This window comes from Dermacentor silvarum, chromosome 2 (genome assembly GCF_013339745.2).
Source record: "Dermacentor silvarum isolate Dsil-2018 chromosome 2, BIME_Dsil_1.4, whole genome shotgun sequence".
NCBI lineage: Eukaryota > Metazoa > Arthropoda > Arachnida > Ixodida > Ixodidae > Dermacentor > Dermacentor silvarum.
In genome coordinates, this window is record NC_051155.1 from 147,772,733 (window position 1) to 147,790,400 (window position 17,668).

General features: G+C 43.6%; 1 protein-coding gene across 9 annotated transcripts in view; it reads right to left on the bottom strand.

The window, feature by feature from the left end:
* The window catches only part of LOC119441894 (rho GTPase-activating protein 23-like), a 123,463-nt gene that overhangs the window by 44,945 nt on the left and 60,850 nt on the right, over window positions 1–17,668 (bottom strand). For 8 of the 9 annotated variants that reach the window (XR_007465632.1, XR_007465631.1, XM_049661704.1 and 5 more), the window contains exons 7-12: window positions 15,800–16,820; window positions 9,144–9,209; window positions 6,695–6,803; window positions 4,443–4,506; window positions 1,923–2,084; window positions 845–922 (exon numbers count right to left, since the gene is read on the bottom strand). Coding sequence is in view for 7 of the 9 variants with exons in the window: in XM_049661704.1 (XP_049517661.1) it covers window positions 845–922; window positions 1,923–2,084; window positions 4,443–4,506; window positions 6,695–6,803; window positions 9,144–9,209; window positions 15,800–16,820 (1,500 nt within the window). In the remaining 2 variants the exon portion in view is untranslated. The remainder of the gene's footprint in view (window positions 1–844; window positions 923–1,922; window positions 2,085–4,442; window positions 4,507–6,694; window positions 6,804–9,143; window positions 9,210–15,799; window positions 16,821–17,668) is intronic. The other variant, XM_049661705.1, reaches the window with a different exon arrangement.

Genomic DNA, 17,668 nt, shown 5'->3' on the forward strand with positions numbered 1-17,668 from the left:
ATAATGAATTATCAAATATAATAATTTATCGTCAATAAAGAAGTAAATCTAAAATGTTTCTCTTGTACATCAGTGTCTATAAATAACATGCTATAATGAATATTGTAGGTATCAAAAGTCTTTGTGTCAGATGCAATTTTGTTCTAACCCAACGTTAAAATTTCAACAACAAATGACAAATATTTGACCACGTACAGAAGACCTTTATTATAACTAAATACGTACAAGTAGCTTAATACATGAAAACTTATTATTTTTACAATACTAGTGCATACAAAAGTGGTAAAAAAAATTTCTTTAGCAATGCAAGTTGAACAAGGTACAAATTCCAAGTAAACTGTAGCTAAATGAACATTGTCTTTGCAAGTAACCACAAGAAGGCTTTATATTTGCATACTGAGCACCGCACCTACCACACGAAGAAGGTGGCAACTAGTTAAAATTGATATATAGTAACTTACTGAGTAACTTAACACAATGAACAGCTTTTCAAGCTAAGACTACATCCAAGGTTGTCCACATCAGTTTAACCTTCTCTGATTATACTACATGCCTCTACTTGCAGGCAGTTGCAGAGTTGCTCTGTCATACTGCAACCATTCACACTGCATGAATATACCTGAACACAACCACTAGGAAGTGCCAACATTATGTATTGCTTATGTTTGTTTCACAGAGCTTTTATTTCCAGGTGCAGGTGCTATTTGCTACACCAGGACTACGGCTTTAAGCACCACCTCCTCCATAATTTGCTGCAGTAAGCAAACATAGCTAGGGGCTCAACCAGGGACAAGGTACTTTGTTATATAGATCAGCATTGCAGACACACCATCAGAAAGCCCACCTTTCGGTCTTTGAGTATGTACACCTTGTCACCCTTGAGGACCACCCAGACAGGCCGCCAGGAGCGGTCGCTTGACCTCTGCATTGGACAAGATGAACAACCTTTTTCGAATAAAGCCCACAATGAAGAAATCCAATGCTAATGAATTTTAGCTGTAATGGCAGCTTATCGGCACTGCAAGAGCATGTGCGGAACTGTGAATGCACCTAACTAGCAACACCACAGGTCGCGACACCAAAGCTCGGGACAGCATATCACACATAGTCTCAAATAAGAGAAAGCCAGCCATCTCTTGTCTGGGCAATTTTCTCTTGCTGATTCTCACTATCACGTCCTATTACAGCACATAGAAATGCAAACTCCAAGCAGAGCTATACGTTAGTCATCAATGTACTTCGAAGATTTTGACGCTGGACCTTTAAACAAACGACTGCAAGAACACTCCACAAAAACACAGCTGCCAGGGAGAAGGGGTGGTTGTAGTCAGCTAAACTGCTACGTAACCTCTGAATTTACCAGGGTATTCGTGAGTAACTGCTTGTTTTAAAAAATTACACAAATAATGATATGAGTAGCAAAGCCCGGAATGCAGGAAGTGCGAAATCATTTTGCTAATCACAGGTGCAAAGGAGGACAGTCCAGATGAGGCCAAAGCCCTGCAAGTCATATACCACATTGAATACATTTTTTTATGTATCAGAAAAAAAAATATACAAACACTTAAACAAAGAAGCTTTCCTTGAGTTTTCTAACCTGACCCAAAAAGGACATCAACAAAAGCAAAACGAACACAATTTTATGCTCTCCCAAAACATCAGCCTTGAGTAATTTGTATGCTTGCTTTACATGAAGTAACACCATACCTTCACTACTCATTCTTTGTTGTAGGCTCTCTATACACAACAGCTGCTAGCTCAAGGTGCATGAAGGTCATGGCAGAGTCAGATTCTTGAATACAGGCCAACACCATAGTTCGCCACTCACACTGCTCATCCTTCCCTACACTTTGCTGTGCTCTTGCTTCAGATACTGCTTCATCCATTGGAAGTATCAGGCGTGAAGAGAGAAAGAAATGTACCTTGCCATCCACAAGCACGGTCTTGCAGGCCAGCCAGCCCTGGACGTCGCCTGTCACCTCAGGTTGCTGCAGTTGCTGCTGCTGTTGTTGTTGTTGTGACTGTTGTCGTTCCTCTGCATCTTCATTCTTCCCATCCACCCCAGGTGTTGATGAGTTTGAAGCCTGGAAGTGAGCATCCGAAAATTTGAACGCTACGGCCAATCTACTTAAACACGGGGTGAGGCTGCTACAAATTCACATGAATCAGTGACATGAAAAGAATCACGCGGAAGTGACACAAAATGTTATTACCACAACTTTTATCTGTATTTCTTATTTATTTTGTTCACATGAAAAGCATAACATATGCACAAAACAAATGAATTTACCACAGTGAGTATTATTAGTAACGTTATTTATCTGAAGCAGCAACCACAAGGAACATATTTCCAGGTATTGTAGGTAGGTGTGACACCACGCTTTGTTTGGCGTTATGCCATGCAATAACCCCGCTGTAACCATGGCTCAAACACATAATATGGAGTACCTGCTTTAATTAACAATTACATTCAACAGAGCTTGGCCAGGATAAGAGCACAGTCACTGCATAGATGCTGTACAGCTGCACAGCGAAAACACATCAAAAGATGTTCCACATGCGCATTACAACTTGCTATACTACAGAATAGGCTAGGGAAACAAGTAAATGCAAAGCCATCATAAGCATTAACAGCAGGCAAACAAGTGAAAGGGTAAGCAAAATAGAGTGGCAGTAGCTTCCGCACTCTTCTGCTGTCAAAACTTGTAGCTGGTCGACAATAGTATCAGCAGCCATGGTGTTACCAGTAGAATGGCACTGTTTGTCGCCATCATCCGAATGCTGTTTGCATTTCCTATTAAAATTTCTAGTTCATTAGTGGTTTCGCTTGCTCCTTGCGAGTTAAATGCCATTAAAGGCCGACTGCAAAAAAATTTCACTTTGGCTAAATTTTGTTATAAAGGAGTAGTATATACCACTGAACCAATCTTGGCTAAGCTGCAGAGCTAGTAAGGGTATAGTTTTGTGCTAGCAGCCTAGCACCTAAGCAGACGATGCGTGCACCTGGTGGTGTCACTATTACATAAATCTTAACGTGCCGCATCCAAGATTTTCCAGGAATTTTCAGTGCACCGCGAGCGCCGGGTGCTCAGGCTGGCTCACGTCGCCACGCCTAGAGAACCACAGAGACGAATCAGAGCGCATGGTAGTTCCGAGAGCCCCGGCGGCCACGACATCCGCAACAGGTGCACTATGCAGCAAAGTAGTCTCCGAGATTCTCAAAGGTCACGCGTCATTTTTCATGAATGGCAATGGTGCCATTTTTTTTTCAGTCTTTTTTCTTTCAGTTTTAGTATCAAAAATGGCGATTTTTGTCGTAAAGCTTCTCGTAACGCTTCCGCTTGTATTTCAAACATTAAATTTTGCATGGAGGTTTCTCCATGTCTATATTATCTTAAACCAGGCTTCTTGGGTGGTCCAAAATTTCACTGCAGTTGGCCTTTAAGCCACGCAGCATGAACACGCTAAAATGCTACAACTTATGGCATATCAAAAATGCCACATTTAATGTCTATATCCCTTCACAATTACCTACCATGCTAACTCATGAGAAGCATCACCTACAGGCTTTTGTCGGAGCTTAGTACAGTTGAACTTCGATTTAGTGAACACGGATACACGGGGAAGTAAAATTTGAAATGTTTATTATCAGTATTAGTACCTAAAGAACACATGCTTCTAACAAATACATGATACAACAAAGGTATTTTCTTGTCGGATGTGACTTAGCTTTGACGAGGTTCAACTGTACTACACCACGAGAAAAGCCTCCAGCGCGAAATGTGAGTGGGTGTTCCCAGCACCAAAAGATTGATCATTTGTGCAAAAGACTAAACAAAAAAGTGGCCGCATATCTGCTTGCTTCGCTGCAAATGACGTCGAAAGACGATAGTCTTCTGCCGCCCCTGATACAAAACACCCTCTCTTCTCCCCTCTCACTCCTCCCATGATGGATGCAATGGAGGTTTTGCTGAATTCAATTCAAATTTCCCGCGTTCACCTTGCTCTTGTGCCATATGTTGGGACCTTTTATTACTGTTGGCTTAAAGACGGCTACAGAGCCGCGGCTTCAGTCGGCTTGTTTTTAATGCGTAGCGTCTCTTCGACACAATTTCTAACACGATGATTTTTCATTTACTAACGTAAAAACCAGTCCAATGTGTATTCTTAATTAAATGAATGCTGCAGATCACGGTTATGTACATATATTTTGCCTCAAATAGGCCTGAGGTTTTCTTTGCACTGTATAATGTTGACGTGTATGACCCGCTGGTGAATGACCCACCAGTGCAAGTAGCTTGGTTGGTTTTGGCCAGGGCGGTTGAATCGAGTGACAGACAGACAGACAGACAGACAAATTTTTTCGCATTTAGGTAGCCCGAAGAAAGACTATCGTCCTTAAAAGGGCACCCTCCTGCATGCACTGAGAACCACAGCCTCACCTTGTCGCCAAAGAATGCCTTTAGCCTTTGGATTCGATGAGATCCACTTGGGGTGGACGAAGTGCTGCAGAGAAGAAAACAAGCGGAAAGCAAAATGTTGGCATACATGCAAACAGATTGTTGGCAGAAAAAGCACATTGGGGCATACAGTAAATGTTTGCTAAATGTTCTTATTACATGCCCTGGTAACAGGACTTGCTTAACTATAATTGCAGTGGAACCTCATTGATACGATCTTCACGGGAACTGGAAAATAAATCGTATCCATCCGAAAATCGTATCATCCAATGTATTATCCAACCAAATCATATTCTCGGGAAATAGAAAAAAAAAAAACTTATCAACCCGAAAAACGTACTATGCAGAATCGTATCAGCGAGGTTCCACTGTACTAACTCACTTACAAAATATATTAAAATAGATTGGTGACGAATATTATTTTTCACGAACATAAATCTCATGTGCAATGACAACATAATGAAAGCCACAAATACGTGAAATCTGCAACGTTACAGTCTTTATTGAACTACAAGTCTGTTATATCAGAAATGGACTACACGTGCTGGAATGCAGATTAAATGTAAAAGATCCGAAAACTTTCAGAGGCAGAAGGTTGCAGTAGCAACATTGTCTAACAGTCCAATAGCGAAAAGAGAGTCTAACTTTCAGGAACACAGCGGATCTGGCATGAGCCAGAGTGCTTCCAGATTAAGTTCATCTAGAATATGTAATAGTGGCAACATAGCTTGCTTGAGCAATCAGTTTTTAACATTTACAGGTATGATGACACTCCCTCCTTCTAAAGGCTCTTGTAAATATGTATTTAACTACTTCCTTCATTGCAATATCTTCATCCACCTACAAGACAAGACAACAAGAAGCCTTTCTTACCAGGCTGGACAGTGCTATGAGTTTCATGACAATGCATAATACCACTCAAACATCAGAGTTCATACCTAGCACCAATCTACAGAGTGAAATTACTGATGACCAGCTTTTTTACAGAGAAAAGGAAGGCATTTGCTGGAACTGCCTTGAAGCCTCAGTCATCTCCCATCCCTAATCCCTCTTTCGCCTCATGTCTACATGCTTGCTAGTTCATGCACTCTTTTTTACAGAGCACTTTAAAAGGGTGGTCTTGTACACAAGGTCACTTTAGGTCAGGCTACACAGACCAAAGCAGAGCCTTATGCCTCATGAGAGCCTTAAGCCAAGCACAATTAGTAGAGATGTCTCACATGCTACCAAATTTCAAATGCGTGATGGTGAAAAAGACAAGGATTGCAGCCTGGCACTGCAAACATTGGAATGCTGCTGAATGATGGAAGGCATTGGAATGCTACTCGACAGTGAAAAGGCAGATGGAGTGAGAGACACCGATTTATGGGTTTCGATGACTACAGTCTGGTGTTGCAAGCCCTCAAAAGCTTTGCGGAACAGTGAAAAAGCAGACTTCTTTCTGTGCAGAGCCAAATTCATCGTGTGATGAATAGCAAGCCTGAAACATTCATCCGAAGAAATTTCAGTGAACGATCAGTCTCTGTACACGGGGCGCCAATGAGAAAGGGAACACCAAATTCGCATGTAAATGCTAACAACTTCCATCATTCACACACTAAGCTAAAAAAGATTTTAAAAGAATAATAATAATAATTAAAAAAAAGAAAGAAAGAGGAGCAGTATCTTTCAACAGAAGAAATATATAGCGAATAGCAGTGCATGAGGTACTAACCTGCAAGTTTGCAAGAATTGCTGTTAGACCGCAGATTACAATGTGCAGAGTGCACATTCATAAATTCCACCATTTTTCTGTGAATCATAAGATGAACTTGTACAAGGAATCTGCTGAGTAGTAGCCATAGGCTAGTGGAAGTCCATAATCAATAAACATATAGCAGCAGCACAAGAAAGCTAATATAAAAGTAATATTTAACAAAAGAATATGTACCATACATCGTGAAGTCCTTGTGCAAATGCATCAGTCTAAGAAAATGGGGGCTCCCCTTGGCTACTGTCACTTTTCATTCTCCCTCAAAAATTGAAGATTTCTGTTGATTTAATTTTTCTTTTTTTAACTACCATTCTGTTGATAAATTCCTGCTTGAAAAATATATTTCAGAAGGTGATAGATCATGTTGTGAAACATGATCTATCGTAAATCTTAAAAGGTTCATGGTGCTGCTAAATGATGCCTTTAATGAGGCCCTCAACACACACCAATAAAGCAATGTGTCAGCAATGAAGCCCCTCACCTAGAAACGGAGTGTTGTTCATCTTCGCTCTGGTCTGATTCCAGGTGAAGGCGTTCGTTTGCAGTCGCTCGAAGGTACGACGTTCGTCGTGCCGGGTGAGCCTTGTCTTCTGCTCGTGAAGGAGCAAGAGGGGAAGCAGGGCAACGAAAAAAGAAGTGGTGCCACATTCAAGCAATACAGGCTTACAAACAACTGGCTGTACATGACATATGTTCAAAAGCCATCACTGCACTTGCTCTATAACAAAGGCAGACACAATCATGCAAAACTAAAGCTGCACATAGCAAAACACCAATCTTTCTTACTTGTTGCCATTCAAATGAAGAAATTAAAACTAAATATTATTTACCATTGAGTCTTTTGAACATCTATTTGAATATGAACTTTAGAAAATTGCAGTTGTGTTCAAGAAACTAGTCATTGATTACAATCAGCCCATTACAGTTTTCCTTTTTTTCTATTTTCTCTTTTTAAATCACTTGGTGAATACTTTAGACAACTGGTACCTTTTTGGCCACTAGCCAATCATCACAAGGTAGTGTAGCAGTGCTCAATCAACAATTAAGTAAATAAGTAGACGACAGCAACATTAAGTGTATATACTATACGAAGGTGGTTCAATGAAGACTGAGACTGACGCTCTGAAATCTTAATTGCTGTAAATTATTCATCGGCACTTTTATTCCTCTCTATATGATCCCCAGTAAGTGAAATGCATGTGTACCGCCGGTTCTACCACACTTAGACAACTTGACTTAACCCTTTGCGGTCCGAAACTTTTACCCACTTTCCGGCTGTTCCGGTCCGAAACTATTTTGCCAGTTTGTGGCGCCGCTAACAAAGCCACCAACTGTTGAAGAAAAACTCACAGGATATATATTTTTTCTCTTGCATTCTGCAGGCAACACCTCTACGTATATTTGAGCAGCGTGTGATACCGCTCGAAGCATTCTCCTGGGTGCAGGCCAGGGTTGTTACTGCAGGTTTTGCAGAAAAACAGTTTCCCTGCTGCCTCCGTTTGTTTTTCGATCGCTACAAGCGGCACAGTCCTTGCTGCTTCGGCCTGGGAGCTTGTAGATGAAATGGCTCCTCTGATCTAGCCTTTCCTCGCACTCCTTCCGCGCAGACGGGCCTCGATTTTTGGCTCTAGCCCTCACGTCACCCACCAGCTGTAGGATGAGGTTGCGGCGGTACTGCAGGTGTCGCTGTTCTTTCTCAGCATGATTCTGCAGCTGTGTGTGCCTCAAAATAAAGTTATTGACAATGGAAACTCCTAGAAGCTTTCACTAAATGCACCACCGTAAAACGCACGCGGTGAAAATGTGGTCATGCTTCTCAGCGAACCGCGCGAACGTGTGGTTGCGCGCGCAAGTGGTTCTGCTCTGGCATCCAGAAGCCGTGCTGAACATTGTGCTGCACCCTAGTGCAAAGAGAAGTAAACTTCAACAAACCAAGTTTATTTATCCCTCAAAAGATGGCGCATCGTGTTTATTGCGTGCGAACGTGCTGTTCTGCGCGCAAGTGAGAACGCTCAGGTATCCAGCAGCCGTGCTGAAAATTGTGCTGCACCCTAGTGCAAAAAGAAGTAAACTTCAACAAACAATGTTTATATATCCCTCAAGAGATGGCGCATCATGTATACAGAGAATGTGCACGAATCGCAGTGAGAAAAACCGCGAAATTTAACCCCCGAACACCCTTGTCGGGCGGTGCCCGAGAGCGGACCGCTACGGCTGTGTTGCGTTGTCGGGCCCTGCCCGACAACGGACCGCAGAGGGTTAAGCCATCTATTTAAACCTACTACTTTAAAATCACTTCCCTGTCTTGACTATACTTTTTTTTTATGTCAAAGCTATATCCCTTCTTACCGCGAGGTACATAAAGAAGTAAAATGGGTAAGTGGATTGTTATGATGCTTTGGGGAACAGTAAAAAAAAATGACATTGCTTTGACACAGAACAAGACATGGAATCAGGCATAGAAATGCATTGGAGGCGATTTTTAAGTAGGTGTCAAAAGATGGCTTGACTCACGTCATCTAAGCGTGGCAGAAACAGTGGGACGTGTGCATTTCACTTACTGGGGAATATATAGAAAGGAATAAAATTGCTGTATATATTAACTTTCAGAAATAAAGATTTAAAATCAAGTTTAATCCTTATTTCATAAATAAAGAAATAAACCGCAAGTCTTATGAAGTGGAGTCCCAAGCACCGAAACAATGCAAATACAGTATGGCACATGCTAGACACATTAGTGAATTCTTCCGAAACTGTGCTCGTGCAGGGTGGATTGGGTGGTACAAAATGGCACATAAACTGGGTGACTGCACACACGCGAGTCTTCCGTTTTTCGTAGCACTGCCAGGGCGTGAGGGGGGAAAGCATTCCGTGAGGGCAGGAAGGGCAAAGCATGCTGTGTGAAGGTGCACAGGTTACGAAGGCGTTACCTTGAGAACCATTTTTTCTCCTATACACAACAGATGAGGCAACCTCTGGTGAGACAAAATCATCCGCTGCAAAACAGGGTTAGGAGAGGAACGAGGAACAGAGGAAAAGAAAATGGGGAAGCACCATGGCATTAAGCGACATCATCACAAGAGTGCAGCAGCATCAGAGCAATAAAGCCACCCATATCAGCGCACATGTCAATCCACCCACAGCAAACAGATGCTTTATACCCAAATCCTGAGCAAAACCAAACCAATCCTGCGCAATTCTGTGTCCGAGGCTAAAAGTGCAGTGTTCAGTTATTTTCTAACATGAACTGTCAATGCCACTTTGCCCCCTTTGGTGCTTCTGCCAAAGAATTCTTACGGTATCCATAAACAGCTTAAATAACACGAAATATAGCAAATAGCTTCACTGGGAGCACACTTTCCAAAAGCAGTTGTATTTGTTACACGTGGACAGAGAATCAGAAAAACCACTTAACAAACCCTAACAGCTGTCAAACTAACTGTCCTGGTACTAAACTTGGATGGGAGATACTACTAAGCACTATACAGCTTCCTATACCTGAGTGAATTCCTAGTTTCTTAAATCGTGCAGCAATGATATTTAAAGGCACCAGTTGAAATGTTAAGTTCCGACTGGGCTGCATAGTGCAGCAGAAGCCGAATGCTGGATGTGAACAACACAAGCCATGTTGGACAGCATGGTATAGATGTAAACGAAAGCTGGTTCTAGAGCCATGTTGCGCAACTGAGCAGTAAGCTTCTTGCATAATTCAGTAAGAATAGACATTTCAGCATTATTTATTTTTGCTTCTTGTACAGCACCATGATGCCATGGCAATCTTTAATAGGTATTTTATGACAGGCTTAAGCTGGTTACTGGTGACACTTTCTGAAATGTGACTTCCATCACCATCAGTATGCATTATTGTGAAAAAAAAAAGAAAAAAAAATTCTTCGGGTATCATGAGGGAAGGGTGATACGTTGACTACTACATCGGAGGTTGGAACCTATGCGCAGCTTCAAACGTAAAATATGCTAATTACGTGACATTACTACCATCTGTCAAATAACAAACTGCCAGTCTATCCTGTATTCCAAAGTAGGCATAACGAAGTGCATTTTATTTTTAACACTATTGGCACACATATTTTGTTCTATTTTTCATCCCACTTTTATTTTTTCCATATGAATGTGTGCGACGTGAAAGTGAAGCACTGTGGTTACTGGCAAAACAACCAAGGTCACAGCTGTAGGCATCTAGCAGCAGGGTAATCACCATGCACTGCAGGCTTGGTAAATATAAATTCTATTAATGATGGCATCAATTTCTCTGTTGAGGTGAAGAGCACATTATTTTTAAGACACCTCGCATCTTCCTTTTTTATTTGCCATTGCTTTTTCCTTACATAGCATACAATACGTCGCCTCTGCAACTTGCCTCTGCAAATGCTAGCTATTGACTGTTGCCTATGAGTTACATAACTGCAAAACACAGCTTTGTAAGGTTGTGTGAAACACATGCACTTTACACCATGCAATCATCAATTTTGTCACACACACTTGGACAAATGCTCAGTGATCAGCATGTGGGCTGTGAACTACAAATAGTACCACAGTGTTCAGCAATTCAATTTCAAGTTTTGTCCCTCACGCGACATGAGGGAGCTGGAGCTTTCTTAAACTCTTGTCATTTAATGGACACATTAATTGTGTTGGCTTTCAATAGATTTAATTGTTTTCTGAATCTCCAATAACCTACTCAAGTCCAAATAACTTCTGATGAATTCAAAATGACCGGCTGCGATGTCAGCCTCTGTCAATAAATCGCCCATAAGCAGATTGATTCTGCGAAATTCCACAATGGAGATGGAAGTTTAATGAAAGGAAATCCTGGCGCAACATGAAAGCAGCCTTATGCTACAGCAATGTGCTATTGGTTCCTGAAAAAGAAAGGTTCACACCTTGGAGAAATTTCCTCCGCTTTACCAATTTCAGCGGAATTCATTTGCTTCTTCAATGTTTCTGCACTTTGGGTTGTCAATTAAATGGCTGTTGCCCAACCCTCTACTACCCCCCTAGTTAGTGCAGTTGGCCTTGAAGCAACTGCCCGGAAAGGTAGGGGATGGCATGTCATTTGAACCCCGATACAGGACGAGTTTATCTCTAACTATGAAGCTTTCTTTCAAAGGAGTCCATCTGGGTTTCCTTTGCAGCTTCACACTGCCTTCAGGTGGATGTCAGCTTTCCCTTCCATAATTACGCATTATTAGTGAGATTGTTACTTGAATATGCTGATGTCTTTTGGGACCTGCATTCTAAGAATAATATTGCCCTTATGGAAAGTGTATGGACAAAAGTACTTCGTTTCATGTATAATTCCTACAACCACAATACATCTTTTAGTGAACTCTGAATTCAATCGGACCTTGCAACACTCGACTCATGATATAAATTGCATCGATAAAAATCATGTACAACATTGTGAACAATCAGACAAAACTGGAATTTGTTACATACATGCAAAGTTAAACAAATCAAGATGCACGAGACAAGCACAAAAAGACTATTCTAATGCCACAGTCACGAACTTCGGCATACCGCTTTCAGTTTTTTCAACAAACTATCACGGAATGGAATTCACTGCCGCAAGAAGTAACAAATTCATCTAGCAATGAACCATTTTTAACTGTCCCCTATGACCATGTGTGATCTATCAAATTTACTGAATCCATTTTCTTTGCGTCACATCAGCGGTGCACACTCTGTGGTCTTACTACTATTATGTTTCATTTTTCGTGCTATTTTATTTCAGCACACTTGTCCACTAATTCATGTAGCCCTTCCTTTTTTATTAGTGTTATGTACAGTAACCATTGAATCTTTGCTCTTCGTTACATGCACATGTTTTCAGATTATTTGAAAGTGATCTTGACTATGTGCTCAAAAACCTATTGCTCCTTACTTTATGCACTTTGTCTTCTGCTCTTTTCTTCTTTTTTTTGCTCTATTGATCTTAAACGTACGCATCTGTACCTAATGTAACACTACTATATCATTGTTAACCACTCCTGCACTGGCTGCCATAAGGCAGCTGGCAGTATTGTACAAATAAATAACTAAACCACTCATATAGAATCAAGAAACATTCCATGCTGAGTGAATTTTGTACAAGCTGATGTTGGCATGATCCACCCAAAGGAACTGGCACCACCATGTTTAGCCCAAGGCACAAGTGCATGGCTTACGCAAACGTCAGCACCACACAGCCACTAGGACCAGCATGCAGTCCTAACAGAGAACCAGCATGAAGGGCTAACCAGCTGCTGCTGACAAAAAGAATATTGCATTCATGTCTGATGGTGGCAGTACACCTCAAGGATCACAGCCAAGCCAAGTTTCTTGTGTCTCACGTGAGTAGGATTTGTCTTATCAGCTTAACAAACTGGACAGAAATGGCAGCCCAACACTGTGTCATTAATAATATCCAGAAAAAAAAAATTCGTGTGAATTGTCATTACTTTCTTTTGTAGTCTAATAGCAAACTGATATTGCACAGAAGGTGCAACATGTGTTTATCAAAAATGTCTAAATGCTGTCACTGCTGACCATCCTGGTTCTGTCTATGACAACACATAGTTGTTTCTTAAAGCCATCTATGTTGGCAAAGCCTAGCTGCGAAACACACAAAATAAGCATGCATTTCAGGTGTAACAATGCCACATCTGATAAATGCGCAATAAGTAGCTTTTAAGTTACTCACTGCGTTCTGAATGCTCCCGAGTTTCAGAAATAGATATAAAGAAAGCAATGTGGCAGGGATTAATACTGGTAACTGCCATGTTTTATATATATATATTATACAATTGATCAGTGATTCTTTGCATTCGCCCAGTAAACAGCATCATCATGTTCCACTCTTGCAAAAGACAGGCTCGCTGTATTACAATTATTATAATGCTGCTCTATCTTTGCTAGCGGTACATTGCCTGTAGCACATTCATGAATTCTCTGAAAAGAGCTATTTCACCACAAATGGAAGAAATATATCCAGAGCAGGTACAGCCCTCGCTCACATGGCAGTGAACATCAATAAATGATAATGAATGCTTCGATTAACTGCTGCACACACACAAAAATGATATATGCTTAAAATACTGACTGCTAGTTCCCTTGTGCAGCAGAAATAAGATTACTGTGTTCCAGCACACAAGATGAACAGTTCATTATTGAAGACGCCTCGCAACATCTCTCATTGACGCAGCTATTTCCATAATTTACCTCTCCCGTTGTCATTTCAAGCAAGTAGCAAATAGAACCAATGTAATGACTGCAATACTCGGTCAGTCATTCTAATCATGCAGCAAATTGTATTACCACATTTACTCATGTAAAGCCCACCTTAGTCTAAAGGCGTGTACACACTAGTGGAAAAACACGCGCAGTGCGCCGCCGGTGGCAAAACGCGTGCCGTGCAAACAGCTGCATGGCAGCTTTTTCTTGCCGCGGGAGGGATCGGTCCTGGACCGATTTTTTGCAGTTTGCTACGTGCCGCGGATGAAGGAGACTAATGAGAGCGGCCGCTTCCGTGACGTGCGCGTGGGAAACTGTTTCATGCGGACCCGCCCGACCGCTCCAGTGTGAGCCAGGAACTGGTTTCGCACTATCGTCTGCACGCGTCGGCTCCCAGATGGAGCTGACGGATAGTTCGAGGAGTGTGGGAGGAGTCTATGGTGTCATGTGACTGCCACAGTGGTGTGCCGTTGGTATGGCCGCCCTGCTGCAGCTGCGTTTTAACGCCGGTGGCGCGCCACATGTGTTTTGCTGCTAGTGTGTACGCGGATTAAGGCGCACCCTCGTGTAAGGCCCCCACCCCCAGTTTGGAACGTGAAAATTTAGAAAAGGAGTTTCAATAAGCATCACACTCGTATCTGCATAAAGGTTAAAGTACGCGTTGAAATGCCTAGCTCGCCTGCGGTTACCAGAATTCCAGATATGCTTGGCACTGTTACAGAATGCTCGAAACGCATGCTGCTTGAATAACTCTCATGGGGGATCGACAGGCAGGCGGCTAGCAGAGAGGTTGGTGAGGCTTCGTGCGCTATACCAGAAGTAGACGATACAACGTCACAGTGAAGTGAAGCTGTAGCTTAGCCCCGATCACACACGGCGAATGAGTTGAGGAGAGATAGCATGGCTAGAAAGGAGGGTAACTTGTAATAGTCCGTAGCTCTCTTAATATGAGACGCTTCACTTAAATTGTGGCGCTAATCTTTTACTGTAGCTGTACCCATTTGTCTACAAAATTTGCCCAAACCGTTTCAGGTACCCTTTAATTTGTGCAAGCCACTACTAAGTGGCACCAGTTGCTGCACTGCAGATGATGGCATCATTATAGTCATCCCCACTCTTTCACGCCGTATCGCGATCATACGGCACAGATATAGCGTGCTTCAACTATTTCGGCTGTGCCAAAGCACATTGTTTAGCTGCACCTTGCGTTTGGGTATTTTAAAAGGGCCCTGAACCACTTTTTATCAAAGTGGAGAAAGGCATTTGAAGTGAAAATAGGCATTTTCAGAAATACTTTACCGCAAAAGTACTTCAATGCGTTCAGCAGAAGCGGAGTTATTGGCAATCAAACACAGCCTCCGCTGTGCTCTCGTTCCTTCTTCAATGCCATGCACTGTGAAGGCTATAGCAGAGTGGGGCGTGCCCACAATGCTCCGCTTTTTAAATTTCACAGTGGCACGCAGTTCAAATTTCATTTTGGGTGTTAACGTAGACGTCACGACTTCCGATTTTGGTGCCTACGACGCGCTAAAAGTAAGCCAAACGCAGTTGTCCTCAGCAAGCTGCACTGCACTCAGCCAGTGGACTCGTGGCAGCACCCCGCAGCTGCTGCGGTATTTACACTGCGTAGCCGACTGCAGCTACCAATAGTAGCCGCGTATGGGAATGCACTTTATTACGAAATAAAGTGTCCAGAAGAAAGTGAGGAGCAGGCTTCTGTTTGAAAAGAGAGCGTATGAGAGAAAGGTGACTTCACGCTCCGCTTGCGAGCTCCACGCACCGTGTACGACAGCATAATGACTGAGATATTCACAGCAGCGTATGCTACCCACGGACTATGTTATTTCACCAAGCCCGAGGGGTGGTTCAGGGCCTCTTTAAAAGGGCATCGCTGCAAGAAGGGCGCCGACGAGGCGAGCTCGTCAAATAAAAAGGGCAACAGCAGAAGTGAAGACAACTGAGTAGGTGTGCATTTGTAGTCCGCTACAAGTGGTTGTATTATTCTGCATAGCAGTCTGAGCACAGTTCGAGGCTTCAGTGAGTAGCCATAAGCCTGCCTTGTGTAAGGCCACAAACTCTGTAAGAAATCCGGGAAAAAAAAATGCGGTTCTTACACAAGTAAATACTCTATGTTCCTTTCTGCCAAAGTACATGCAATTGTGTGCTGCCCTCTCTCTCAAAAATGTTGTCAATTGTCATATTCATCTTTGGCTCTAAAGATGTACACCTGATGATCGAAATGTGCCTACAAAAGATTGCGAGAATTGAAAAGTAGGAAAGAATGGTCTTGCCGGTCCCTAATTTACATGGCACAGAAGTACAGCCAAAGCAACGAACTGTGAACAGCAAGACTCACTTTGGCAGACAGCGCCATTGTCAAGGTTCGGCGAGCTCCCCTCATTGCTCCTGGCAAGCGTGCTTTGGTCAGGTAACGAGGAGAAGCCCTTCTCTTCGAAAATGGGGCTGTCAGGTGACCGGTCAAATGAAGGGATGCGTGATGTGGGTGATGACAAGGGCAGCAGCCGGTCAAAGGACACTGGCGGTGCTGCTGACAGTGACGATGTCTCTGATGCATTATCTCCCCTGCGGCCATCTGAGCCCGAGCTGTCCATCTCCTCGAACTTGGCTGCGCGTACCGACACAATCGGCACAGGACAGCCAGAGGTCAGCCGCGCAAGCTCGCTCCGATACAGCTTCATCCTCTCGAGTGAGCGTGCAAGAAGACCTCCCGATTCGAAAAGGTGTAACCGCTGCGCAACGAGGTTCAGGGAGGAATGATCATCAGTAGCCATGTCCGAATGAGTTGTTGCTGTCGTTGTCGTCACCGTCGTCGTTACTATCGCTGTCTGCTTAGAGTCGGCATCTTCCACGCTCCCGATACCGCTGTCTGCCTGGCCTTGAGTGGACCAAGGGTCCTCGGGCTTGAGGAACTGAGTTCCTAGGTGCATGGGAACACTTGTACTTGGAGGCATCTTGGACGAGGTGGTTGGCCGGGGCACGCCAACTTCGGCCGTTCGGTAGGACGGGTAGCTGAGAGACATGGGCTGTGAGGCAAGCAAGTTGCTCTGGTCGCTTCGGTCGGTATGTTCAACGGTGGCACTACCCAGTGTTGTGCCCTGTGGCGGAGACGCAGCAGAGGCCGACGCAGTCATGGCCGGTGGCGGAGATGGATCGAGGCCAAAAAAGCGACGGCGAGCTGGGTTGACAGGCCGGAAGTGCGTCGATGGAGTGCAGTGTACTGGTGAAGTCGGCTCAGAGGTTGGCACGCCTCGTCCTCGCTGGGGTGGAAGGAGGGAAGAGCCGTCAGTGTTGGGACGGGCCTGGGGAGTCTGCCATGGTGGCCTCCGCACTGGTTGATAGGCTGCGCTGGCGAAATACTGCGAGGGAAAAACAAATCAACAGCACTCAGGCTTAGTAATCCAGTGTCACACTAGAACATTAGCGAAGCAGGAGGCACTCGAGACAGCACTAGGGCACAGAAAGTCAAGTTAGTGCAAATGTGGGTGGAATAGGTTAATGAAGCAATTACAATTGCCTTCCATTAATTCCATCTAGATGGGACCGATAAAACTGGTCGAATTATCTGGTGGGTCGAATTAAACAAATGGCAGAAAGAACGCCGAAACATGCTGTCGATTCATTTGGCAGTATTCACCTTTAGAGTTAGCTTTGCCACACTACAACTGTCACGCGGTGAAGCATACTAAGCAGGAAAAGGTGCAACTGCTGCGCGACATTGCACGTGTTCCTTAATTTACACACGCACATGCGCCATCTCCAGTGACAGTATAAGCACCAAGCCCCCAAATAAGTTTACTGGCAGGCCTTCAGAGTTTTAGATAGACGCCTGCTCTTTTGTTGGCTTTAAACAACCCCTCGACTTTTGGTGTTTCTTTGTCTTATTGCCTCCTTTTTTCGCTAGCTTTCCCATAACACAGTTTTTCTCCGCTTCTCAGTGCACAGCCCGTGCATGCGCTTATAATTACGGAACACGTCTGTCATATGTAAGTGTCGCGAGGTGCCACGAGAAGATCGGAGCGGCCACTCAAGTTCCGTGAAGGAAGAAGAGGTGAACGGGTACACGAGCAAGGCGGCACGAGGCGCGATCTCGCAGTGTTCGAACTAGGCGGACAGCAGTTCCGGGCTCCTAGGGTGCCAGGCGAGACGTCTGTGGCAAGGTGCGGAGGAACGCGGAACCGAATGTGGACGAGGATGTCCGAGGAAC